At 41.5% G+C, this 26,455-nt stretch overlaps 1 protein-coding gene across 2 annotated transcripts in view; it reads right to left on the reverse strand.

Moving 5' to 3' along the window:
• FRMD3 (FERM domain containing 3) overlaps positions 1–25,836 on the reverse strand; it is a 155,815-nt gene extending 129,979 nt beyond the window's left edge. The window contains exon 1 of one of the 2 annotated variants that reach the window (XM_017806175.1): positions 25,700–25,836. Coding sequence is in view for 1 of the 2 variants with exons in the window: in XM_017806170.1 (XP_017661659.1) it covers positions 19,290–19,388 (99 nt within the window). In the remaining variant the exon portion in view is untranslated. Of the gene's footprint in view, positions 1–19,289; positions 19,418–25,699 lie in introns of those variants that run through there. The other variant, XM_017806170.1, reaches the window with a different exon arrangement.
• Between the last annotated feature and the right edge of the window lie 619 nt (positions 25,837–26,455).

Consider the following 26,455-nt stretch of genomic DNA (forward strand, 5'->3'; position numbering starts at 1 on the left):
GGCAGACTTTCCCTTGGTCAAGGAAGACTGGAGTAAAGATCACTTAGGTGAGCCTGACATTCACAGGTCCATGGGCCCTGACATGAGGCATCCATATGTCCCGAGAGAGCTGGCAGATACCATAGCTGGGCTACTCACGATCATCTTTGAAAAGTCATGGCAATCAGGAGAGGTGCCTGAGGACTGGAAGAAAGCAAATGTCAACCCAGTCTTCAAAAAAGGCAAGAGGGAGGACCCAGGGAACTACCAGCCAGTCAGCCTCATCTCAGTCCCTGGAAAGGTGATGGAATGGCTTATCCTGGATGCCATTTCTGAGCACATGAAAGACAAGGCAATCAGGAGTAGTCAGCATGGATTCACCAAGGGGAAATCATACTTAAGCAACCTGATTGCCTTCTATGATGGGACAACTGGCTGGGTGGATGATGGGAGAGTGTTGTCTACCTGGAATTTAGTAAGGCTTCAGACAGCATAAAATCTTCAAAGTCAAAGTCACAAAGTATAGTCTTGATGAGTGGATGCTGAGGTGGATTGAGAACTAGATGAACAGCAGATCCCAGAGGGTCATAATAGGTGTCACAGGGTCTAGTTGGAGACCTGTTACTAGTGGTGTCCCCCAAGGTTCAATACTGGGCCCACTGTTGGTTAACTTATTCATCAGTGACTTGGATGAAGGGACACGTGTCTCCTCAGCAAGGTCACTGATGACACAAAACTGGGAGGAGTGACTAATACCCCAGAGGGCTGTGCAGCCCTTCAGAAGGACCTCAACAGGGTGGAGAGATGGGCAGGGAGGAACAAGCTGAAATTCAACAAAGGCACCAGCATAGGCTGGGAACTGACCTGCTGGAAAGCAGCTCTTTGGGGAAGAACTTGGGGGTCCTCATGGACAACAAGCTTTCCATGAGCCAGCAGTATGTCCTTGTGTCCAAGAGTATCCTGGGATGCATTAGGAAGAGCATTGCCAGCAGGTCAAGGGAGGTGATCCTGCCCCTCTACTCAGGACTGGTGAGGCCACATCTGCAGTGCTGTGTCCAATTCTGGGCTCCTCTGGACAAGAGAGACACGGAGTTCCTGGCGTGGGTCCAGCAGAGGGCTAAGAAGATGATTAAAGGACTGGAGCTCCTCAGGTATGAGCAAAGACTGAGGGAGTTGTGCCTTTTTAGCCTGGAGAAAAGACTGAGAGGGGATCTTGTCAGTGCAAAAAAGTGTCTGAAGGGAGGGTGTCAAGAGGATGGATATAGGTTCTTCTTCTAGTGCCAAGCAAAAGGATGTAAAGGCAACAGGCAGAAACTGATGTACAGGAAGTTCTACTTAAACACGAGGAAGAACTTCTTTACTGTATGAGTGATTGTGCACTGGAACAGGCTGTCCAGAGAATTTATGGAGTCTCCCTCACTGGAGATATTCAAATCTGTCTGGACACAATCCTGAGTAGGACAGTGCTCTAGGGAACCCTGCTTGAGCAGAGAGGTTGTACTAAATGACTTGCAGTGGTCCCATCCAACCTAAAGCATTTTGTGGTCCTTCCAGTATTTTCATCATTTCCACCAGCTAATCTTCATCCCCCTGTTCCCAGTTGTAACTCAGCATATGAGGTGCCTATCAGGACCCTCTCACTTTATGCCTCCTTGTCTCATTCCTCATGAGTGAGAGAGAATAATAATCACCTATCCTTCTCAGCTCCCACAGTACACTTCTTAAACTTCCAAAACAAGAAACACAGTCTATATTTCCTTATAGGCCAGACCTTTCTCAGAAAAAATAGAACCCAAAACACATTCCATTGTAATGTTCCAATCCCCCTTTTCCTTGGCAAAAAAATTTCCTTGACAATATATCAGAGACCAACACTGCCCAGTGTTATTTCTATGACTGCAGGTGTCTATCTTGGCAACAGTCTTAATTTAAGAACTTGGGCTCAGAACATGGGCTCAAAAAGGAACTCAGTTGCATTTGATGATTCAATAGTTACTGCCTGCCTTGGTGAACACTGTCCAATTGCAACATATTAAAATGTATTGGTAAAAAGGTTTCAGACTGCAGTATTTTCACTGCTGTTTGCCATGAACTAAGACCACATACAAATTCAAGTACAACTTCTCATCTAAATGGCAGCAAGCTGTTTTATTTATATATATAGTATACTATTCCATTGTGTGTCTGTGTTCTTAGACATGACTAGGATGTGTATCTTCGTGTTTGCATAGCAAAATGGTGTCCTCATCCATGCCTTAGGCTCTGTGGCACTATTGTGATAATGTAGCGAACGTTGCTATCACCATCCATGGAAATGCACTCCACATGTTTCACTCTGTGTCAAGCTGTCACTTGCATGTTGGCTCTAAGCTCCTTGCAGTCATTAGATATACTAAGACAAATGAAGTATCTGAGTTTTAGTTGTCTGGTTTGGCTTTTTTAAATTACAGAAATTAAATAAGACATTCTTAACAAAACTTGCACTACATACATTTATAATTTAAAAATGGCAAATCCTGCAAAAATAAAAGGATAATATGGTAGAGAAAAACAATTTACTAGCATAAATTCTTTTGCAAGAAAGCAGAAAAGGGTACACTGAAAATCTGTGACAATTCTAACACTGAGGAACAATGGGTTCTGAAAGAACATGATTCTGTTCATGTTCAAATTATAAGCCTCTGAGAGGCATATGGTGTAATTTCTGGAAATTCCGAATGCTTCCTGTGTTGTGCTCTCTATTTGTACTCCCAAATGGTTGTCTTGTAAACAATATTGAAAAACATAATGCTTCGGATGACCTGGTGTGCCTGAATTCCAGCAGTAACACCGCTGTACATAAGGTAATAGCTTTCCTGTGCGAATCACAAAGACACAGGAAAGCTTAATCCTTAACATCTCTCTGGGACACAATATATAACCCACCCAGCAGAAAAACAAATTTATCAATTAAATCCCATCAACTCTGGAGCAGTGACAATGCAGAGATACCCTGGATGTCTACTTCTCTCCTGAGCACCTTAGAGGGACACAGTGACCCTGACGCAGCTACACCGTGATTAATGCAAGCTCTGTCTCCGCTCCGTGCAAACAGGAGAAGCTCAGAAGGCAGACAATAAATATGGATGATATCTTGGTTTTCCACACTGGATGTAGCAAAGCACATTCTCATTCATGAGCTCTGCAGAAGAGAAGTTCCAGTGCAGTGCAAGACACTATCCCACACAGTCACCTGAGGAACTAAATGCCTCTTAGGGAATTTGAATCTCAGGGAATATCTTCCCACATGAATGTATCTACATGCACAGAGGGGAGAGCATTAGTGTTTCTATTCAGATTTGGAATTTTATAGTCATTCTTACAGAACTCAGGAAGTGCTCCAAATTAAACAGCCATTACAGCCTCTCTCCCAACAGCAGCTTTTATCCTTAAAATCTCCTTTTATCCTTAAAATCTACACTCCCCATAGGAGCATTATAAGTAGACATTAGGGGATGAGTAGTCCTACTACAGCCACAAAATCCATGTAAAGCTTCTAATTTCTCTGAGGGACTGGACCAGTCAGCTCATTTCCTAGGAGAAGTCCTGACTATGACTGTGGGTCACTGCAGCCCCACTACAGGCATTTGCAATCTCATATTGTAAATTAGTAAAACTAACCTCCACTACTGCCCAGTCTGGCTAAACCTTCATATTACCCACATTTAATTTTTCACTCACTACTGCTTTGTTCTAAATGCCAAATTCTTCACATCAAATCTCCAAACCACAAAGATCAAGACAGATGGAAAGCAACAGGCGACTTGTACCTCCAAGCACTCTCATTCATTCTTGTTTGGGGATAAAGGCAGTCACTCAACATTATATCTTGCAACATTTTATTAATTGCTTCACTGTCAGGGAACTGTTTCAGAATTCGCTTTTTAAAATTTGTCATGCCAGCTAAGCCATTGGAAGTGCCCAGTGCACAAAATCAGAGCATTAAACATTTTTCATTCACTTAACAGAAAGCATGTTACATGCCAAATCCATAGCCATAGTTCATATCCTTATACGAACCACCATTTGTGGTCTCCCTACACAAAGAACAAAATTTGACTACGAGCATATGCTCTGTTACTTTTGGGCCACTAACAAGATGAAGGATATCATCAATATTACAGCAGATCTGCACCAGTTAAAGCATATCTGCATAGATGAAGGCGCAATCATTAAGGCTTTACAGACTCAATTTTCTCCAGAGCATATAAAATCCTCCCTACATGCCCTCAAGTGCTGGAATTCATTTTGATTTCTGATTTAGCTGAAAGCAGGTACAGCATTAACTATGGACTAAGTGCCCAAGACAGCACTGTGGTTTCTTTATTCCAGTGAGTACATAAAATATCATGTGTTCATGAATTCTGTCAAAATGATGTTTACTTTGAACAGAAATATACAATTATCTCATTCATAAATCAGAAACCTCTCTCTCAGCAGGACAACTCAACTCATGGTATTTCTGCAAAGAAATACTGGTACAGGAATCCCACTGCACCTTTGGGAAACAGTACTTTCCCTTTTATTTACCTCCTTTCACAAGAATACATTTAGCTGATCTATTTCAGAAATGCATGGGAAAGGCTAAACAGTTCAAAATGAGAAAAACAATATTCTGTAGAAGCAGATTCAATTTTAATTACAAAGCAATATCAAATTTGTATGGACACAATGGGAAAACAGAATTCATTAAATTGGCTTCCCCATGGATTCATAATCTTTCTTCCTCATTCAGTCTGCAGGCTAAAACACTCAGAATTCTCCTCCAGCAAATGTTTTGGTTACTGCGTAAGCAGTGAATCCTCTGGAGAGAGAGAAAGCAGAGGAAGGTTAGAAAATGCAATTTCTTCTGCATCTCTCAGAGAAGTGCCAAACATTACGTAGCTCTGCAGTTCACCACGATCATAGCTCTTCTTCTCTGAGTACTGCAAAGTCAGCAAACTGGGATTGTCAAAAAGAATTTACATGTCACTGTGCCTACCTGCTTGTTCTTTAAAAAGCAGAAACTAGGAGTGAGTGGAAAAAACCACTTCAGTGCTGTGAACAGAAAAAAGAATTTTCTTCCTCAGTAGACTACCTGTGTGGCCAAGTGTGGAAGCAAAGAGATTTGCTTCATAGAGAAAAAGGATGGTAAAAAGGATACTAGCAGTACTGAGAAAGGTAGCAAGAGAACCTCAGAGTTCTGTTTGAGGCAGGGGAGGAGCAAGGACATCACCAGCATAACTGGCAACCTGCCAGTAGAACATAGTACTTCTTGGGTCATACCTGTCAACACCTGGTAGACTTTCATCCTTCTTGGAGTACCACTGAAGTACTGTTAGTCTAAGCAGAAGCTGAGCATCAAAATCACTACTAGAAATCAGCGCCCTCAAAATGACCAAAAGCTCCTCCCATGAATGGTGGGGGGAAGAAGAAGGGGAAGGCAACTAAATCAACATCTGCACCTTCCCTTTAATTTTCTAACCAATAAAAGATAAAGCTTTTAAAAGCAAGTTAATGGAAACATACCAAATGCAATGAAAGTTCTTCTATCCTCAGAATGCAGACTATATATGGAAAAGCTGAAAAGGAAATGCAACTTTCTTACAGTTTTGGATTACAATATAGTTCTGATCACAAAGCAAGAAGTGCATTCACAGAGTAAAAAAAGAACTGTGAAAAAACAGATGTTGGAGCTGTGAAAACGTTCAGGTGGTATCTATTTTTTCAGGACACAAGATACCCACTGAACTACTCACCACCTCATGAGAGAAAACTACATACCATTTCCTGTACATAGTTTAAACATCTTGTTTAGATCGAATGTGTAAACAAATTCTAGTGCACACACATACAAAATTAAAATATGTGAATATTCATACAGAAGAATATATTAGCAGTGCTCAGTTTTAACAGAAAATTCATCTAGGGAGAAAGGGGGGTTTAGTTTTCAAAAATTATTCATTTCCTCGTGCTATATAAAAGCACCTGCAGGACACAGAAACATTTCCACTATACCTGTATCACCCCAGTATCATTCAGCACTTTTTCACGTCAAAAATCTGTACTATAGAAACTGAAAGTGCTCAATCTCAATTTAAAAATAGGTAAATATCATTAAGGCTTTGTAAAAGACAGGAAAAAATTTACTTTGAATTAGGATTGAAATCTTTGAAATAAAGATTTTTCTCATTTTAAAACCAATTAAAATAAATTAAACTGGTAAGAATAACCTAGCTAATGACCAAGAAGGTGTATAAATTGAAGGTTTTAAGGACAGCCTGGTTGTTACAAAACTTGATTCTTATAAATTGTAAAAAAAGACATACAAACAATTAGAACATTGTAAAAGCCTTACAACTATATAGATTGTTACAGGTAAGTTACAGGATGTATACAACACACATATATATGCAGTACCCTATGCAGGGAGTATGTTACAAGAGCAACAAAATATAACAAGTGAGTCAAGATAATTCACTGAACCAGTAAATTACAAAGATTACCAAAACAAACAAATCAAACCAACCAAACAAAAAAACCAGAAAAACAAACCCATTACAAAATATAGCATGAAACTTCTGGTAATCACTGTCCAAAGACTAACTCTCAATCATTATCATCAAAATGATGATCAAAAAAGTACCTCGGTGGTGAAAAACATCAATGGACAAAAGCAAGCAATGATTTGCAGAATATATAACAATTCTGGAACAGACTCTGAAATAATCACAGGAGCCAACAAACCAGGAAATTATGCTTATAAACCAATCTAGGTTTCTGTTTCCAAGACATTCCAAAGGAAAAGTAAAAATCATAACTTAGAAGTGCCATGAATAGAATCTCTGTAAAAAGACTGAAAACTGTTTGGTAGACTGAAGAAAAGGGTAATGAAAAACAGATGCAACTGGTGAGTTAGATGATGGCCTCCAAAGGGAGTCTGGATTTAGGCACAGTATTGATATCTTAATCCATGATGGAGAGGGCAGTAAACTAAGAGCTGCTGAAAGGTAGGAGTAGTAATCAAAACCACTGGGGCTGCAGAGAAGAACTACAATTCCTACTTCCCCTTCTGCCCCTATCCAACCCAACCCCTGTAGTTCTTGCTACATTCACAAGCTGCACAAGCCTCTAACAGAGCAGGGAGACAGCAAGTTATTTACATAAACCTAAATGAAACAGCTCATCCCTTGATACCTTAAAGCAAATGTGAAATATGGAATAAGGAGGGGAGCATATTAGAGTAGTAATAATTACCTCAGTGATTGTAATTGTAGATTTAAGAACCATGTGTTCTTTCACTGGAAAGAGCTTCTACATAACAGAATAAACCAGAAAAACAGGTGCAAATGCTGGAAAGTTGAAGTCAATACTGTTGTCTTTGCATCGCATCACATAACCACTGAACTCTCTACACAACCGCAGACTTGTTCTCTTCCCCACATATATCAGCATCCCACTCCTGGAACTTCTTTTCTACAGCAGCATTTTTCCCCCCCTAAGTTAAAACTCAAACCAACTGCATGAATTACTTTGTGAGGTCTCATCATCACAATATGAATTAGGCATTCTCTGATTGTGTTTTCACTGAAATTACACCATAAACTCCTCTGGGCAAGACAGAAACCAGACTCTGATTCTCAAGAAACTAGAGGATGAAAATTGCTTCTTATTTGGTGCATATAATCCATGCACAAAAAATAACCAGAACTGTTCTGAACACACTGTCCTGAAACTGTGTAGATTATTCATTTTCCACTTAGATATGCCACTCCTCTTGCTTTAATGTCCACAAGCCAAGAGCATGGTTTGGTTTGGGGACCGACAACTCCTGCTCAAGTCTTCTCCGTTCTGGTGGCCGTTATGTACCAACTGCCAGACCATATGAGAAAACTAATCAGGAAATCCTGGCAATGTGAGTGGATTCTCCAGTCAAAACAGTAAGCCTCCCTGGATCTGCACCTAGCAACTGCCAGGGTCACAGCGAGCTGCTGGAGAGATTTTATTTGAATGGCTGAATCTGCAGATTGAATCACTCATGGCATCATCTGTAAAAGCCTCTGCCATTTCCTTTCCTTTACCAGGATGGAACTAAAGAAAACTCACAGAGCAGGAGTAAGCAGGGTCAATGTGTGTGGTGCACTCCACCAACTGGCACACTGAATGTCTCAAGATGAAACCTTGAAGTCAGGTTAAGTTCAAGCTGGCCCAGCACAGCTTCAGAGTTTAACATGCAGCCCAGCTAACTGTCCCACCTAACACAAGAGCAACCATCACTCTCTGATTGTGCAGCATTTATCTTTGTTACTCAATTTTAAATTAATAGAGTGAATGGGAAGAATCAGCTGTCCTTTATTCTGAAAAGCCTAAAGAAACAGGATTAGAAGTATGTTCTGTAGCATCTCTGTGACATGCATAGCACTCCATAGAGAATCTCATCTGCATTTTTGCAATTACTGTTCAAAGAAATAAAGAAATAATCATGACTCATTTCTCACTCTACTACAGGGCTTGAAGTTTGTGTCCGTAAAAATAAAACCAAAAAGAATACCACTACCTGAAGTTTTGCAGAGTACTTTTGTATTAGACTCTGTTGCTAAGAGCATTCAAAGAAACAAAGAAAGGAAGGAAGAAAAATCAAGAATCTGTTATCCCAGAACAGATTACAGGTACAAATCCAAGAATTACAGCCACAGATTCAAAACACAGCTGTTTAGTAAGCACCTACTAAAAACAGTGTTACTCCTGATTAAAGTGTCACTGACTGTTTAAGATCCTCCTCACAATACTTCAGATTTTCCACTTAAAAGGACAGTGTCATGAACACAGCTACCATTTCACATGTTTTAGTACCAAACTATAAAATACATCTGTAGTCATCCACAAAATCTTTTTTTTCTTTCTTCTTTTTCTTTTTGAAGACAGAGATTGCATTTATACTAAAACTACTAAAACCCTTCAAGCATTCTGGGGTGTTGAAATCCACCACCCATACTAGCAAACTGCTAGAGCGCTCCCTGACAAAAGTACTCTCTTTGCAATTAACATTCTTTCTGACTAGTTCTGAGGCATCATGTGGCAGATAGGAGAGTCCAGGAAAAATTCCCAAAAGGTAGTTCCCATGTAGACACTGTTTTGGAGACAAAAATCTTTGACTAGCTTCTGTGCCTGGTAACAACACAGTCTGACCTTCACGCATTAATTTCCACATGATTTGACCTCATTTATATTTAATAAATTATTAATTCCTGTTCTAAATTCTCCTGATACTGTTTGAGTTTGGAGGGTGAGAGGATTGTGGTTTTGTTTTCATTTTATAATCCCATTTCTTTTCTGTTACAGTATATACAGTGGGCATATATATACGGAGAGCATGAAAAAGGTTTTACACAGTGTTGTCAGAAATACACAGTCATCTTTGTAACATGTGCCCTTTTACAGTAAGCTTACATATTACCACACCAGGACAAAAAATCGGCAGATGCAAATCATTTTGGTTTGCGGGTTTTTTAAGTACAATTCTATTCCAATTAGAGTTGTTATGGGGAAAAATATCATTGTGAGATAATACATTTGCAAGGAGCAAAACACACCCTCCATTCAGATTGTTTACTTTTTTCTGGGGCTTAAGTAAACAAGGGAAAAATACCAAGTACCTTTAATGAAGATGTTGACTCATTTGACATATTTTTCAAAGGGAACATTTAAAGAGCAATCATTTTGCAGCCACTTAATACTTATGTTTCTCACTGCAATTATTTTGAATGGCCAGATTTCCAGCTATTGCAGCAGTTATTTCCATTTGTGAACACTTCTGCTGAAAAAGAACTGAAGGTAAGTATTTGGTTTCTGTAGCCAGGTCTGGGTAGTGAGGGAGGCTACCAGGGTGGCTTCTGTGAGAAGCTGCCAGAAGCTTCCCCCATGTCCAGCAGAGCCAACACCAGATGACTTCAGGACAGACGTACCACTGGCCAAGGCTGAGCCAACCAGGGATGACAGTAACACCTCTGTGATAACGTATTTAAGGAGGGGGAAAAAAAGTTATTGGGCAGAAGAAAATTGCAGCAAAAGAAGAGTGAGAACACATGAACAACAATGTAGACACTAAGGTCAGTGGAGAAGAAGGGGAAGGAAGTGCTCCAGGCACCGGATCTGAGGTTCCCTTGCAGCCTGTGGTGCAGACCATGGTGAGGCAGCTGTGCCCCTGCAGCCCATGGAGGTCAATGGGGGTGCAGAGACCCACCTGCAGCCCATGGAGGAAACCCACACTAGACTGGGTGGATCCCCAAAGGAGGCTGTGAGCCCGTCGGAGGCCCATGCTGGAGCAAGGTCGTGGCAGGGCCCTGCTGACCCATGGAGAGAGCAGCCCATGTTGGAGCAGGTTTTCCTGGCAGGACTTATGACTCTGTGGGGGACCCACACTGGAGTAGCCTGTTCATGGAGGACTGCACCCTGTGGAAATGTGACCCATATAGTAGCAGTTTGTGAAGAACTCTTGCCTGTGGGATGGACTCAGGCTGGAGAAGTTCATGAAGGACTGTCTCCCATGGGCAGGACCCCACAGGAGCAGGTGAAGGACTCCTCTCTTTGAGCAATGGCAAAAACAACAACTGCACCATGTGATTACGTCTCCCTGCGCCACTGGAGGGAAGGAGGTAGAACTTGGAAGGAAGGAGGGGTGGGGGGAAGGCTTTTTAAGATTTATTTTACTTCTCATTCTCCTGCTCTGATTCTATTAGTAATAAATTTAATTAACATGCCCATTCTGAGTCTGTTTTGCCTGTGACAGTGGTCGGTGAATGATCTCTCCCGGTTCTTATCTCAACTCATGAACCCTTCACTAGGGTGAAGCATTTTATCACAGAGAGAATTACTCTCCAGTCCTCCCAGTCCACATGCTTTTTTTTCAGGAGAAAGAGAAAAATCAGCTGCCATTTCTTCCATTCTTTAACCTAAGTGTTTAAACCTTTAATGTTTAATAAAATGTCTGTTCCAGGGGACCAGCAACAATCATACAGACTCCTTATTTCACCTTCCTATAGAAAAGGTACTAATCTCTCCTTTTGTTAAAGATAACTCCAGGACCACTGATATACGCTATTAAATAATTCCTGACCTCTACAGAAAATTCAATCTAGGCAAATACAACCAAAAAGTGAAAATACAGTACTTCCCCACCAATGATTCATTTTGGCCAGTTAATTTCACCAAATGATCACTTCTCGGCTGCCTCCTGTACTAGTATCTTTGCACTGAAGAGTCTTAGACAGATGAGGGCATCTCAAGGTCTAAGAAGACTAAGCCTTATGAGGTGCCAAAAGCCCTTTCAAGATGAAAGAATGCATGAAGTTCCCACAAAGCACTCTATCTCATGGGAGCCACTTTTCCACCTCACAGGATCAAAATGATGATTTGCAGTTTGGAGATATAAGCTGTGGTGCATTGTGCTATTGATTTTCCAGTTACCTTCTATTATTACTACAGCTCCACCCCTACCGTTCAGCTAGTGTCCAAACACGCATGACAACAAAGAATGTAAAAAATGTTATGCAAAGCGGAAAAAAAATGAAAGGAGGGTAAAAATGAAAACAATATACTTACATTTTAAACTAGTAACTGTCCTTTTAACTACATCATTTTGTCTAAGGATACCTGAATTTTTCATAACTTTTTTTCCTCTACACTTCAGCACCAGGCCTCACCAATATATTAAATTATCACCTCCATTGTTTCTATTTACTGAAATACATGTTCATCTTCAACTATGGCTTGGGCAAGTCACTAAGCACACATCTCAGTTCCCCCACCTTCATTTACTAGCAATCAAAACATAACTTACAATCACAATATGCAGTAAATAGACAGTTAAAATGAAAGACAAGATCACAGTCTTTAAGATAGATAGAATTCAACATATTAATAAGTTTTAGCCAAACACTAAAGCAGTTCTGCTGCAGTTTAGTATATATTGGATAAAATCCTGCATAAACAACTTTGTGTTTTCATTTAAAAGTAGCACAATACAACAACAGAGTTCATGATTTGGTAGCAATATGGCAGTATTATATATAGGTAATGTTCCTTTCCTTTACAAGAGATAGAGAAATCAATGTTAAGCAAATATCAAGTTTCAGAAACACTTATCAAAGGCTATCAAGGCAATTAATTTCTTAATTTGTAATGAGAAGTCCCAACACCCTAGTAACTTTCAAGCAGCACTGTCTATTCCTTGTTTTCTTTTCAGCCCTGGAAGGAGCTAAGAGCACATCCGTAAGTTTTTACTTTTTAAAAAAACAACCAAACAAACAAAAAACCCCAAACAAACATGAAAACACACATTACAGCAACTTTAATCAAACACCTCCAATTACAACAGAGGTACCATTAACCCATGGGCTTAGCTTAATTAGAGAGTCTTCTCATCTGAAACTCTTGCCAAGAGTACCTATTGTAACTGTACAATTAGAGGCTCAATCATAAAGTCAGGAATACAAGCACTAGCGTGCAGTTTCTAAAACATGCAAACAGAACATGGAAAGGAATTGGTCCTAACTTGCAACCCCTTTCTTATCTCATCTTACTATTTTTAACTGTTATAGTATCAATCCAGCAGCTCAAGGCACTTGCTTGGTTACGGTTCTGACATTGCTTACAGGATAAATATAAATTCACTAAATCTCCCGCCTGCTGTCTACATAATCCTTTAACCTCTCCTTTTTTTGCAGCTATCGTCCCCCACCTTCTTCTCATCTCTGGCCTCTCTGCTCTTTTCATTCTCATGCTGCCTTCCCTTTCCCACTTATTTTTTCCAAATCATCAACATTCAGCATATTCTTACAGTGAGATTCATGGTCACTACTCTTTTACTTCACAGCCTGCTTCAGCATGTTATTTTGTTTTTTACATTTTATTGAGTGATGAGAATTTTAAAGAGTTTTCTGGTAAGCAGATTTCTATTAAATTCAGCATCTGCCTGCAAGACACAGATCAAGTAGAAAATATTAAGCAAGAAGGTAACTTTCCAGTCATCAATGTGCTACAAAAAGAATAAGACAGAACAGTGTACATCACATTTAACAGAAAATTAGAAAAAAAAAAAGTCAAGCATGCAAATTGTTATTGGAACAACAGGCAACAGAATTCAAACTGCACAGAAGCTGATCGCTTCAAATTAAGGTTTGAAAAACACAAAGCCATTTTACACTACTGAGTCATCAGTGGCAGAAAGAAATGAGCTTTCTCAGGTTTTGTCACCTTCATTTTAACTTATGCAAAAAGAGGTAAAAGATCTAAGAACTGACCATGAGTAAATCAAAGTTTTGCTCTGCTTATTTTCTTCTTGATTTCTAAACCAGTTTTTAAAAATTATGTCTTTTCCTTGCTCAAGAAATTCAAGTTTCTTCTTTTAAACAACAATCAAATAACTATTTAGATACATTTGTTTTAAAGAGCTGTAGTGTAGTGTTGTGGGGGGTAAAACAGTTTTCCCCCTAAAATTATAAAATGGTAAACCCCCAGGGGGTGGTTACCCTTGGGGCTGAGCAATGAGCGCTTCTGCAAAATATAAACATATCACCCAGACCAGAAGAGAAGAGTAGTAGTAGTACTTGTTGTTGGACAGGTGGCCATGTTCTGAAGCCATGAGCTGAGGGGCCTGAAGCCCTGCTGGGGGCTATGGCCCCCCCAGCCCCCTTCTGGGGGGCTACAGGGACTTGGAAAAGTGTTAGACTGGACTAAGTATCTGTAGCTGAGAAGCTGGGAGTTTTTCTCCTCCACCGTGAGCAGCAGCAAGAGCAGCATACGGAGAAACGGTGGCAGAGAGCCAGAAGGAGATAAGAACTGAAGAGCCAGCAAACCAAGCACGCAGCTAATCAGAGAGACACAGAGTTGTCTGAAGAGAGAGAAAGTTTGGGTAAGAACTAAAACAAACTCCCCAAACCCCTCTGAGACCTCCTAGAGAGGAGGAGGATGATGGACTCTTACTTGAGAAGAGTCTTAGAGTGCTACAGCACCGAAAAGAGAGGAGCTGAGAAGCTCGGGCATCCCGGAACTGGACCGGGACGGCCAAAGAATGCGGAGGAGGGCTTCACGCCCCGCTGCTGCTAAGCTAAGCTAGCAGCCTGAGACCAGAGCCCAGGAGCTCTGTAAGGGAATTTGAATCCCCTGTAGACAGGGACCGTCATGAAGGCTTCTGCACTTCATTGATATGACGTGGTGAAGCGACCTTTTTCCTGGTAAACGCAGCCCATGGAAGAAAAAGACCCTCGCTTGGAGTCGAAGGGCTGAGAGGGGCTTAGAGATCCCCCGCCCTTGTGTGTACTGGCACAGATCCAGCTACAGCTGCTGCATGGAAGAGAGAGAGAGAGAGAGAGAGAGGGAGAGAAAGAGACTGCTGCCCTAGAGACACTGCTGCTCTGAGAGTGGAAAGGATCTCTTCCTTCTTCCCTCCTGGACTTTTATTTGGAGAGAGAAGAGATTTGATCCATTGTAAATACTGATTTATCATGGTAGAGATAGTTGAGATTGTGTGTGTAATATATTATAATATTTATCTGTACGGTCATTGTAATATATATTCCCTTCCCCCCATTTTGAGTCTTGTGTGGTGTCTGGAAAACCCATCTCACACTGGGCTGAGATGTGGGAGGGGGGCTTGAACTCAGGAATTGGATTTTGGGGCTCTCAAACCACCACATGTAGCAAATTGATATTTTTGGGAATACCAATACAGAACTTTGCTTGGGAAAGCTCATACAAAGCAAAACCTGTGTCATTAAAAAGCCCCCACTACTACTCAATTTTACATATGGGCTCAGCCACAAGAAGATCCACTCATGCAGTATTTCTACAAGTAAACACACAGACAGGAAAGTTCACTACCAACATCAATAACAAGCTCCAACTGAGAGAAAAGCCACATTCATACCAACATTTTCTCCAGTTTTTCACAACTGGACCTGAACAGCTCAAGGAGTAAAGTAAACCTTTTACCAAGCAGTGAGCAACTGGCCAGGCTTAAATCAAGACTTGGTTTAGGCTGTTGTTACCAAAATGTTAAATGGGTGCATTAAGTTATTGCTTGAAGCCTTCAAAAACAGAAGGTGCCCATTATGTCAATTACTCAGAAGCACCACATTAATACCTCGAGAAAGGAGGTCTTTTTGCTACTCCAGATACATTTCCAGTAGTTTTGAAGATGTATTTCCCCCACTACCCTCTTTCAAACCTTAGTTCTGTGCTCTATCAGGCAGGCTGCACAAGCAGGTCACCTCTTTCTCTTGCCAATGGAAACAGGCAGTGGCCACTGCCCTTCAGGCTGTTTTTCATAACCTCTCAATTTTAGCTGTTCCACTGCAGCTTCACCCTACTGCTGCTTTAAGACTGCCTGACATCAAGTCCCAGAGAGACTTCACAAAGAAAAAATATGGGAAAATAAACATCATCACAAGAATTAGTTAAATGTTCCTTGGCCCCCAGCCCTTTCTTGTGTCTGTCACCACTTTAGCTAATTTGCAGTCACAAAGTCTCTCAGATGGGAAGGACAACACATTGAATCTTGACCTTTGAGCTGCAAACCTAGCCTTGAGCAACTTGATGACCTACATGGCAGCTGCACGACTCGATAACTAGTTGGCTGGAATCTGCAAATGCATGATTCATTTCTGATTCTCCCCGCATCATCCTGTACGCTGTCACTACACTTTGCTAAAAAACGTAATTTCTGAAACCAGGCTTTATTATGACAAAACATTGCTTTGAAAGAACTTTAATAGTAAAAGGAAAAGTGTATTTTCTTCTTCTACCTAAACACTGTGAAATCTACACAAGAAGGAAAAAATACACACATATATATATATTCAGCATCTAAATATATCTGCTCTTGCTTATTTTTCCTAAATGTTTTGAATAACACACCATGCTGGTTGCATATTTTGTAGGGTCAAAGATCTACAGTGCATCTAAAAATTAGCATACATCTCTGCACTGAAGTGGTACCAGGGTCCTCTGATGCTAGTCCACATGTGCAAGCCAGCTGTTGAAAAGATAAACTTGAAAAAGTAGAATACTTTTGTAAAACTTAGTGTGCTAAACTGCAGCAGATCATCAGCCACACACCTCACCATCCAGACCAGCCACATATCTCCCCTCCCTTACCCCTGAAAATGCACAGCTATAATTTCAGTCATTACAGTTCCTTACTGCATCCTGTGTCCCTAAGAGATTCTGCTGGCATTTCTCAGTGTTGTAGAATTAAGCTTTCTTATCCTTTTAATGACCAAAACACAGCTGTCCAACATGTTCCAGCTGGCACAACCCTGGTATCTCTGCTGTTAGCCCAGCAGTACATCATCTGGGCTATTTTGTCCAACTGAATACGCATTGATATGCATATATAGAAGTAACTTGCAACTGGGTTGGGGTTTTTTTCATTTAAAAAAAAAAAAAATTTGCTAGACCTCTTAGTAAATTTTGTCCACATTATGAAGTTCAAATATAGGTCCAATAGAGAGGCTAAAGACAAAAAGTTGAGTGGTTTGGGATTTGTTAGTCTAATGTCTTAAAAGCTATGCACATACAGGAGGATAAATAAATTATATAGCTAGATTATATCTCCTCTGTCTATACAGTGATAGGTAAAGGGTAGATACCTTACAAACAGGATTAAGCAGTTTGAACTATGTGGCACAGGAAAGAGTGACAGGTAAATCGGAATTATGAAATATCATTAATTGCACCTTTCTGATAAAGTGACCAAGAGCAAAGTAGTTCTTCATACTAGGTTCTGCATTTACGTATTTAGAATTTCAGTACCTAAAATCCTACAGGAATGCAGGAGGAAAAAACAAGCAGAGTCATTCCCACCTTTTAAATATTTTTGTCAGTGTGCAAACTTAGAAAAACAAGTTCTAAACAAGATTGTAACAGAATTCAATCTTCAGAATTACCCTTAGAACTGTAATAGTTAAAACATGTTCAACTGTGACTTTCCCCTGCTTGCATTACATGCAGAATGAGGCACAATAATGCAATACGATATAACTGGTTCTGGGCCCATTATCTCACCTTGCACAACATAGTACCTGAAGTAATAACTCTTTTTTTCTACCCTGTGGGCACTGAAGGGCATACTCTTAGCACGTGTAAATCTGCCAAATGCTACAAACCTAAAGAGCTGTAAAGACACCATCTCAGATTCTGACTTTAAATTCATCCTTGTTTAAAGACACTTATTTTTAAAGATGCTAAATAAGTTATGGAAAGCTTGCATTAAGCTCCAAGAAAAGACTCTGAAGGCCATGCTGCTTCCTACCCATTAAAGCTATAATCTCATAACCATGCTATTCATTTAGAAGAGCACTAGAAAGATACAGGTACAAGACATTTACAGTAATTTCCTGTTACATCCAGGCTACATGCTGCTTGAGAGTAACTGGTACACAACTACAGTCTGAGAGAGGATTGGTTGGAGGGCAGCCCTACAGAGGGATCTGGGGGTGCTGGTGGGCAGCAGCTCCGTGTGAGTCAGCAGTGTGCCCGGGCAGCCAGGAGGGCAAACCCCATCCTGGGGTGCATCAGGCACAGCATCAGCAGCTGCCAAAAGCGGATCATCCCGCTGTACTCAGCCGTGGTGTGGCCTCACCCTGAGTCCTGTGTGCAGCGCTGGGCCCCACAGTTTAAGAAGGACGTGAAGGTCCTACAGGAGGGCAACAACACTGGTGGAAGGGCTGGAAGGCATGTCCTGTGAGGAGCAGCTGAGGACCCTGGAGTTGTGTAGTTTGGAAAGAAGGGGCTGAGGGGTGACCTCATTGCTCTGTACAGCTTCCTGAGGAGAGATGTGGAGAGGTATGTGCTGATCTCTTCTCCCTGGGATACAGTGACTGGAGATGTGGGAGTGGTTCAAAACTGCGTCAAGGAGGTTCAGACTGGACATTAGGGAACGTTACTTTACCAAGAGAGTGGTCAAACACTGGACCAGGCTTCATGGAGTCGATCCCCCAAACCTGCCAGTGCCTTTTGGCACAAATGCCTGCCAGGACATTTGAACAATGCTCTTAGTAACAGGCTTTAACTTTTGGTCAGCCCTGGAGCACTCAGGCAGTTGGACTAAGGTGATTGTTGTAGGTCTCTTTTAACTGGAACTCTCCTCCTCTATTCTAGTATTAAATAGCTCCATTGAAACTAACAAAACCCATAATTTGGTCCAAGCGAAAATGTAGCTTGCATGTCATGGCATTTGATTTTTTTTAAGCCATAATGGTCTTTGCACAAGATCATTAACTTAATTTGAATTTGTGCCTATTTCATACTACCAAAGAGACAGAAAGACCAACTGTGAAGGATAAACTACTTCCTAAAAGGCTACTCACTAACCGATTTGGATACTAAATTAATCTCTGTGATTCTTGAATGCCACGGAAACTTTAGAGGATAACTTAATTTTAACACTTGCAATTTAGGAATCTTTAAATCTTCCATAATGTGCCAGAGTTATGGTTCTTGTGGGGACACCTGAAATACCCCTGCTTTCACACACTACAAACATTGCTGCTCCACCAGAAATTCAAAGACTTCTCCTCACACCCTTATCCTTATTACTTGAAGGAATAAAAAAGGGGCTAAGTAATTAGAAAGAGGGACTACAGCGAAGTTGCTTTTTTTCCAGCTGCACAACTACTATCACTGAAAATCCTTCCGTAAGTTATCTTTTCCCTTAAATGAGGAGGAAGAGAGGACAGCGCTTCATTTTGAACTCTGCCCGCTATCTCGGTAACTGCGATTCCTGACACCGCCCGCCGCGGGCCTTGCTCCCAAGCCAGAGCTTTCCTGTCATAGAAAAGCGGGTCCTCCCTTACACCGTCTCCGCAGCAAGCAGTGCCCACCGGGGCGCTCTGCTACCGTCCCGCGGGACAGGCAAGGCAGCGCCGGCATCTCCCTCTTCGCCCGGGCCAAGAAACCCGCAGGGCTCCTCCCGCCCGCGGGGACGCCGTGCCGGGGCTGCCCGAGCCCGGCGGATCCCGCGGCACCACCCGCGGCCGGCTGGGTTCCCCGCCGTGCAGTGCAAGCTGTGGCGTAGCGCCGGGAGGCGGCAGAACAGCCGTGTCTGCCCGCGCCGCAGGTGCGCGGAGCTCCGCGCCGACAACGGGGAGTGCAGGGAGCGGAGCTCCCATCGCGGCCGCGCCGAGCAGAGCCGAGCCGAGCCGAGCCGAGCCGAGCGCCGCCCGGGCCCTGCGACCGGGGAGCCACCGCCCGCCGAGCCGCCCCGCCGCCGCCGCCCCTTTCCGCGCTGGCACCTGGATGTGGCAGGAGATCTCGGAGTCGTCCAGCAGCCGCACGGTGCATTTCATCTCCGCGCTCAGCGACCTGATGCTTGAGCTTCGAAACCGGATCATCCCGGCAGCCCGCCTGCCACCGCCCCTCAGGCAGCCGCAGGGGGCCAGCCTGCAGCGGCACCCGGCCGACCACGGCACGGCTCGGTGCGACACGGCACGGAGCGGCACGGCACGGCACGGCACGGAGCGGCGGCAGCGCCGCCCCTCAGCCCCGCGGCTCCCTGCCGCCGCCCGCCATCCGCCCGCCCGCCGCGGCTCGGCCGCCGCTGCGTCAGGATGCGCTCGGCTGGCCGGCCTCAGCCTCCTCCTGCGCCCGCCTCCGGCATGGCATGGCACAGCATGGCATGGCCCGCGGGGACACCTCTCCGCCCTCACCTGCTCCTTCCGCTTCTCCGCCCCACCAGCCCCGGCTGGGAGCTCTGCCGGGCTCAGTTCCGCGGGGCTGGCACAGCCGGAAGGGACACAGGCAGCGCGATTGTTTGCCTTCCCCGCTACGGGCGTGCTGCTCCTGGTTTGAGGTGCACCTGAACGACTGGTGCTCTCCTGGGAATGCCCGGTGCCCTGCAAAGGTGAGACATCCCCCAGGCTGCTGGCGGAGAGTGGAGTCCCCACGCTCCCTGCCCGCCAGGAAAGTGAGTCCCCGGGGTATCTCAACATAGCCCGAGGCAGAAGGAGAACCCAAATACATATATACACAGTTATATAAAAAAACCTCACCAAAGATAAGTGTACACTAATGATAAAGAAGAAAACACAATGCAACTTAATGTAAGAGTACAAGCCTTAGAAACTTGTTTCCTCAGGGGAAAAAAATGACCCATTAGGGAACAGCGGTCTCACCCCATTTATTGTCTAAGGGGGAAAGAAAATACAGCATTCAGTATCTTCATTATTTTGTCCTCCATCACAAAAGGCTATATCCATTAGTGCAAAACCTTGCAGGAAGCAAGCACCAACGTTAACCAGCCTTGAAACATGGATCAGCATTGTGTTAAAAAAGGAGCACTTCCCTTTGCAGTGTGAAATGAAAAACAGCCAGTACAAAATGGGATGTGACTGGAAATTTACAAAGAGAAAAGATGCACTGACAGCCATACAGAAGGTGTATTTCAGTTATTTTGCCTAGTTGTCTGCAATTACTTGTAAATGTTCATATTTTGAAAATATTTCTGTGTGAAGGTATTGTTCTTTTGAAAATCCCACGTAAAAGCCAAAGTGCTGCTACCCCTGTAAACTCTTTCTTTAGTTTTCTGCTGGACCACTAGCAGCAGGAAATACAGACAACCACAAACAAATGAGAAGTATATAAAGCTCATATCACCATCAGCTAATAAATATGCAAAGCCCTTTAATGTGAAACATAAAAGAAAACTATATGCATATGCTTCTCAGAAATTATAAATGCTTCCAATTGCATAGTGAATACTGAAGGACACCAGTGAGTATTTAAAAGAGATTATTCACCTCAACAGCTGCAGTCACCCCACAAGGTATGGAAGAAGGTCCTTATCAGTTGAGACACCAGTTAGTTGTGGACACCCACTCATTAATAATAAAATAACACTTTTTGTCTTACAGTCGTTCAACATGGGAACTCAGTAGCAAGATTTCAGCCCACACGCGGATTGACTCTCAGGTGACACATATTTTCCTTCTTCTGGTACAGAAGGAATCTTTTCTTTCTAACCCAGATATTTTAGCTTTCCCTTCAGTCTCTGTAGCACACCTTTCTCCATCCAAAAGGGGAACTATAAGAGGGAACTAAGCCATTGATGAAGATTTAGGGAGCAGGTGAAAGTTTACCACTGTCCGAGGGTTGGTTTTTTTTTTTTTTTACTTTACTGTCAGGACCACATGGAGAGGGATGAGTTTCCCAGGAGTTCTCAGAGTTACATCAACAGTGATGACTATAATATGAAACCTGCATCTTCAAACTGTTGCACAGCAAGTGTGAACTAGTGTGTACTGACAGCAGCACAGCTGCAGGAACACAAAGCTCAGCAAAACTTTACTTGCCTGTTTTAAAGACAGGCCACTCATGTCTTTTTGCCACTTTATTTGCTTCTTTAATACCCCATACCATGTTGACTTGAAGTGCCTGAGAACTCTGTGAGAAAAATAATATATTTCTCTGTCAGAACTGTCACTGCTCAATGCAATAGCCACATTCCCATTCTTTGTTTGTCTAATTGGTCACTGAATTTGCTTTGAGATGGCCCAAGGGACAGTAGCTTATACTTCCTATTTACCTTTGAATTGCTGACAGATACAAGGCTATGTTTACAGACAACAGGGAACACTCCCGAGCTTGAGTAGTACTTTGATTTCGGGATGATTCTTTATGGAGCTAAATTACAAAATATAATAGTCAAAGATTTTCCCTTCAAAAACTGACAATCACAGCAACTTTAGCTCTTTCAATTAATGTTTATAATTTAATCAAACATGTAGACATGTGGTTTGGTTTTGGTTTGGTTTTGGTTTTTTTTCCTCAAATACTCAAAGATTAATCTATAAATACAATTGCTGCGGCTGTAAACAATGCTTGCCTTGGGTCAGACCTTGAGTTGCAGCATAGGTGGGCAAGAGACCCAACTCACTGTCACCACAGGGGTGCCCTGCATAGCACACTAACCTCCTTCCCCAAGGCCTACACCTACTCATTGCCTTCAGCTTGGGCCCCTTGCAGGGGTCTCACAGACAGCTCATACACCACGCACAGCAATTAGCTGTTGCTCAGAGATCATGGTCCCAATACCTAAACAGTGACTTCATTAAAATTTATGAAGTCTAGGACAATTTAGATTTAACCCAGTTCCCTTATGCAGAAGGATTAGGAATTCCAGTTCTAAAATATTTTAGCTGAAGACAAATGATTTGGATATTGTGCTTCTCCACTCCTGAAGAGTGGAAGGTGAGTTGACCTAGGTATTAAGCTAGCAATGAACCAAAAGTTCAGAGAGTAGTTTCCTGTAGTCAGGAAAGTGTGAGTTTTGCTGTCAAGGTCACAAAGTCCACATAAAAGCTAGCTTCCTAAGAATTCTAGAGATCCTGTTACAAAGCAGAAAGTTTGGATGACTTCTGAAGGATCTAGTTCACAAAGCAAACAACTTTTTCATACCAAGGCCCCAAACTTTTGTTATCGTCAATGGAATTGCCTTTGAGACAGACATTGTATTATTGTAAAATATATCTAGCACCAAGCTGAAATTAGCAATGAGCTAACTGAAGAGTTGGGCATACTGGGAAGCACTCAAAATATGAAAAAAAAAACAAACAACAGATCCCACATTTACATGATCTTTTTGTTTCAATCTTAAGTAATCATTAAAAAAATCACTTTATATAAAAAACAATTGTAAAAAAAAAAGCAGGGGGTTGCATCTCGAAATAAAAGGTCTCCCATATCTAAATATTACACCAGTAACTTGAAAACTTTATATAAAATATTAATGCATATCTCTAGCAAACTATAAGAGTATTAAAATATACATAAATTACAAAAAAAAAATTAAATAGCAAAAGTTATATTGTTCACTGAGGGCAGAGTTGAATTAGAAGCTGGAATTTGAATTCACATAGGGTTTCTACTTTCTTTTACATTACAAAAACAGTAAAAAACCATTATACATTCATTGCATGAATGAGAAGGCAACAGGGTAAGTAAAATATTAAATTATGTGACAGCAGTACCAAAAGACTTGGGATTTTCATGTTTGTACTCCAAAGGGAGCTAAACAAGCTGTCACTCCAAATCCACTAAAAATTCCAGGACTATCAGTGATATATTGACCACAATTACCCCAGTAAAAAAGACCTAAAGTCCTACTAAAATCTGTAGGGCTGAATGACAGCTTGCAGGGCACTGATAGTCCTGTGGCCTCCCCATTCCTTGGGTGTAGTTGTGAGCCACATCCATGGCTCACAGGGGGAGAAGTGGTAAGTCAGAAGCAGGTATTTTCTAACACTAATAAAGTTTAGCAATCTCTACAAAGCCTCAGAACAAAGTATGGGAAGAACATTACAATACACCCTTCCAGCAAGAACGATGGGTTGAATCTACTGTACAAACTTCTCAGCAAATTTCCTGCAGATGTCATCTGGAAGCTCAAACACATCACTTGTCTGAGTTAAACTGGATTGCACAACACCACAGTTGAAATTTGCCTACTGGACCAATTTTTACATTGATTTTAATCCACACATGACAATTACCATGAAGGCAAATGTCAGTTCCCAGCCTTTGGTTCAGGGCATAAAGTCAGCGAGATGATTATCATGGTTCATTGAGTCCCAAGACTTCCCAAGATTTTCTTATCAGTAGGGATCAAAACATTTCTTTTGTACACTCTTCTCTTTTCAGGGAATATACTGCCAGTCCCACTGTTCTAATACCATTGTCAGGAAAACTACAGGAGGCAGAGTACTCTCTCAGTTTCCCATGCTGCCTTTTCTTACTGTTCCCAAAAACTTCTTTCACTACTGGTTCTCTCTAGCTGCTTTCACACAATCCATGCAATACTTTTCCAGCTTGCTAACGGCCTCAGAGAAACCTTGCAGCTACCACTGCTGAAAGATTTACAGGTTTTGCGTGTGCCACAACCAGTGGTTTCGGGTGTCTACAGTTAATTCAGTACCTACAGGAGCCTGATCACCTCATGCTGAAGGCAGAGTGTCTGCCACATTCATATATTTCCTCAGTCTATGATGAAAAAAAATTCCCACACCATGATTTAATAATCCAAAAAAGGTACTCTCTATCTCCTGATCAAGCTGAAGATCAGAACTCTCTTCTCCTGACTGTATTTGTACACAGATAAAAAATATAGCAATGAATATAGCAATGAATCTGATCAACTAAAAAGTTCATTTTTTAAGTAGGTAGAGGTATGTTTGGTGGTAGTGTTGATAATCATAGAAAAGAGGTAGGCATTGCCTACCTGTAGCTTGAAGAGTTCTCTTTATAGAATTTATCTAAATGAATGTTTAGTAAGACTCCAAATCAAAATACAGTCTAATGTTACACCAAACAATCACATTTTTTCAACTATATTATTGCAGGGAGGAGTAAATTTGATCATTACTGGGACACTAACAGTCATCATAAAATATACAACTACATTGGCAAAATATTCAGAGCTAGGCTTTGAAAAGTTCTCAGCATCCCAAAAGCCTTGCTAAGTGAGAGCACAGAGAAATAGTCCCCACTACTAACCTTTTTTGTGTGTTCTTTTATACTGTTCTTGTTACTGGGTGGAATTTGGATGCTCATGGGCAGAATTCTCCTGCAGTAACATCCTGTTTCCATGGCTGCTGCACATGCACTTTGAAACAGCTCAAAGTGCTTAGACCAGTTTTGGCTGGTTTTATAATTCTTTTTCTTCTTTTGGGGTTATTCTGATTTTTAATATTCCCATCATACTATTTGAATTTTACATCCTTTGTTTGCAGAGGTAGTTGTCTAACTTCAAGTGTGTCCAAAGCACTTTCCCAACCAAGACTGATCATCAAAGTTGGAGTCTACATGAGGAATCAGATTTAACACCATGTCTAATTTGCATAAATCAAGGTAAAGTCTAGCAAAGAAAACTTCTGCTTTGCACAAATTATGTCAGGTTCCTAGTACATTTCATGAACAATTTAAGTAGTACAGGAAAAACGTGTATCATACACAAGTATTTCAAGTTTGTTAATCTTGCTGGCATCTAATTTCTATCCAGAGTCTGTTATTAAAGTAATTACCACCATGATTTTTAAATAATAATATGCAACAATATTCAGTTTCTGATACAGCTTTCTTTATATGTTCTGGTTTTTGTCATTAATTCCTTTCCAAATTACTCTAAGAACTGTTGCTTTTCATTGATCCGGTTCTCTTAATTATGTAAAAGCTAATACAGGCAGGATTGCAGTATCAAGTTGCAATTATCTTTGTTGTTGAACTTCCTTGCACATTCGAGGTTCTGTGGTGTAATAGTTAAGTATGCTTGTAAGTGATTGCAGAATGGAGGCTTAGCTACCTGGGGAAGAGATGTGGACTAAATAAATGGAAAAAAGCCATCAGAGACACTGAGAAAGCATACTTCAAAAGCCTTCATTAATAACTGCTCAGAAATAGGAATCTTATTACTTACTAGTAGAAGAAGCATTCTAAGATACATATTCTCCCTGCCACTTCCCAAAGTCAGTGGGTGGCTACATCTTACTAATGCTTTGAGTGCTTTCAAAAGTGATGGTTTACATCAATGCATACTATTACTATTGTAAGTAATGTTGAAATATGGGGTAAATAACTTTTACATCCTGGCTCTTAAGAGACAAATACAAGATAAGACAATAAAATAATAAATCTTTGCAAAACCAGTACTTACAGTGGAGGCCAGAATCTTTCCAAGTAACAAAGTAATCCTGGAGAAGCAACTTTTATTCTCACCCAGAGTGGAATAGAAACAGTCCTGGATCTCATCTTTAGCTATGCCTGATTTCTTTTTGAAGGGACTGAAAAAAAAAAAAATAGTCTTTCCATAATTCTGTGGTCTTCTTTATTTCCAGTCTGTCCCTGCAGTAACACTGAAGTTACTCCAGGCTACACGTGACTGTGGCCTGCAAGCAGTTAGCTGTGCCAAGCAGTTAGCTGTGCACTCCCCATGAGCGCTACCTACGCCAGCAGCCTCCTACACTCAGGCAGAAAGGTCCACATATTTTCCTGACTGCTCTGAGCATCAGACATAACCCCTTGCCTTTTGCTGTCACTTTTGAATCACACTGCTGCAGCTTTAGTTGTTATTCTGGACTAAAACCACTGTAATTTTCACATTTTTTTGCACTCTCAATGTGGCAGATAAGTAAAATGGTATTTCATGAACTTAGCATTTCAGACAGATTTTGATTTGTTGAGCACTTTTCTGAAGTATTTATGTTAGTCCACTGATTTTGTTCACATCACATGGAGAAAATTTTATGTGGTAAATCATACTTTGATTTCTTATACATAATTAAATTTGGTAGGACTATTGTCCAAACGTGGAGTTGATACTGAAAGATTTACTTTGGATTACACTGATAAAATAGAGTTTGTAAAATGAAGATGTTTGGAATAACCAAAACCAACTAATAAGTTAGTAACC

This window comes from Lepidothrix coronata, unplaced genomic scaffold (assembly GCF_001604755.1).
Source record: "Lepidothrix coronata isolate B3197 unplaced genomic scaffold, Lepidothrix_coronata-1.0 Scaffold14, whole genome shotgun sequence".
In the NCBI taxonomy this organism is placed as follows: Eukaryota; Metazoa; Chordata; class Aves; order Passeriformes; family Pipridae; genus Lepidothrix; species Lepidothrix coronata.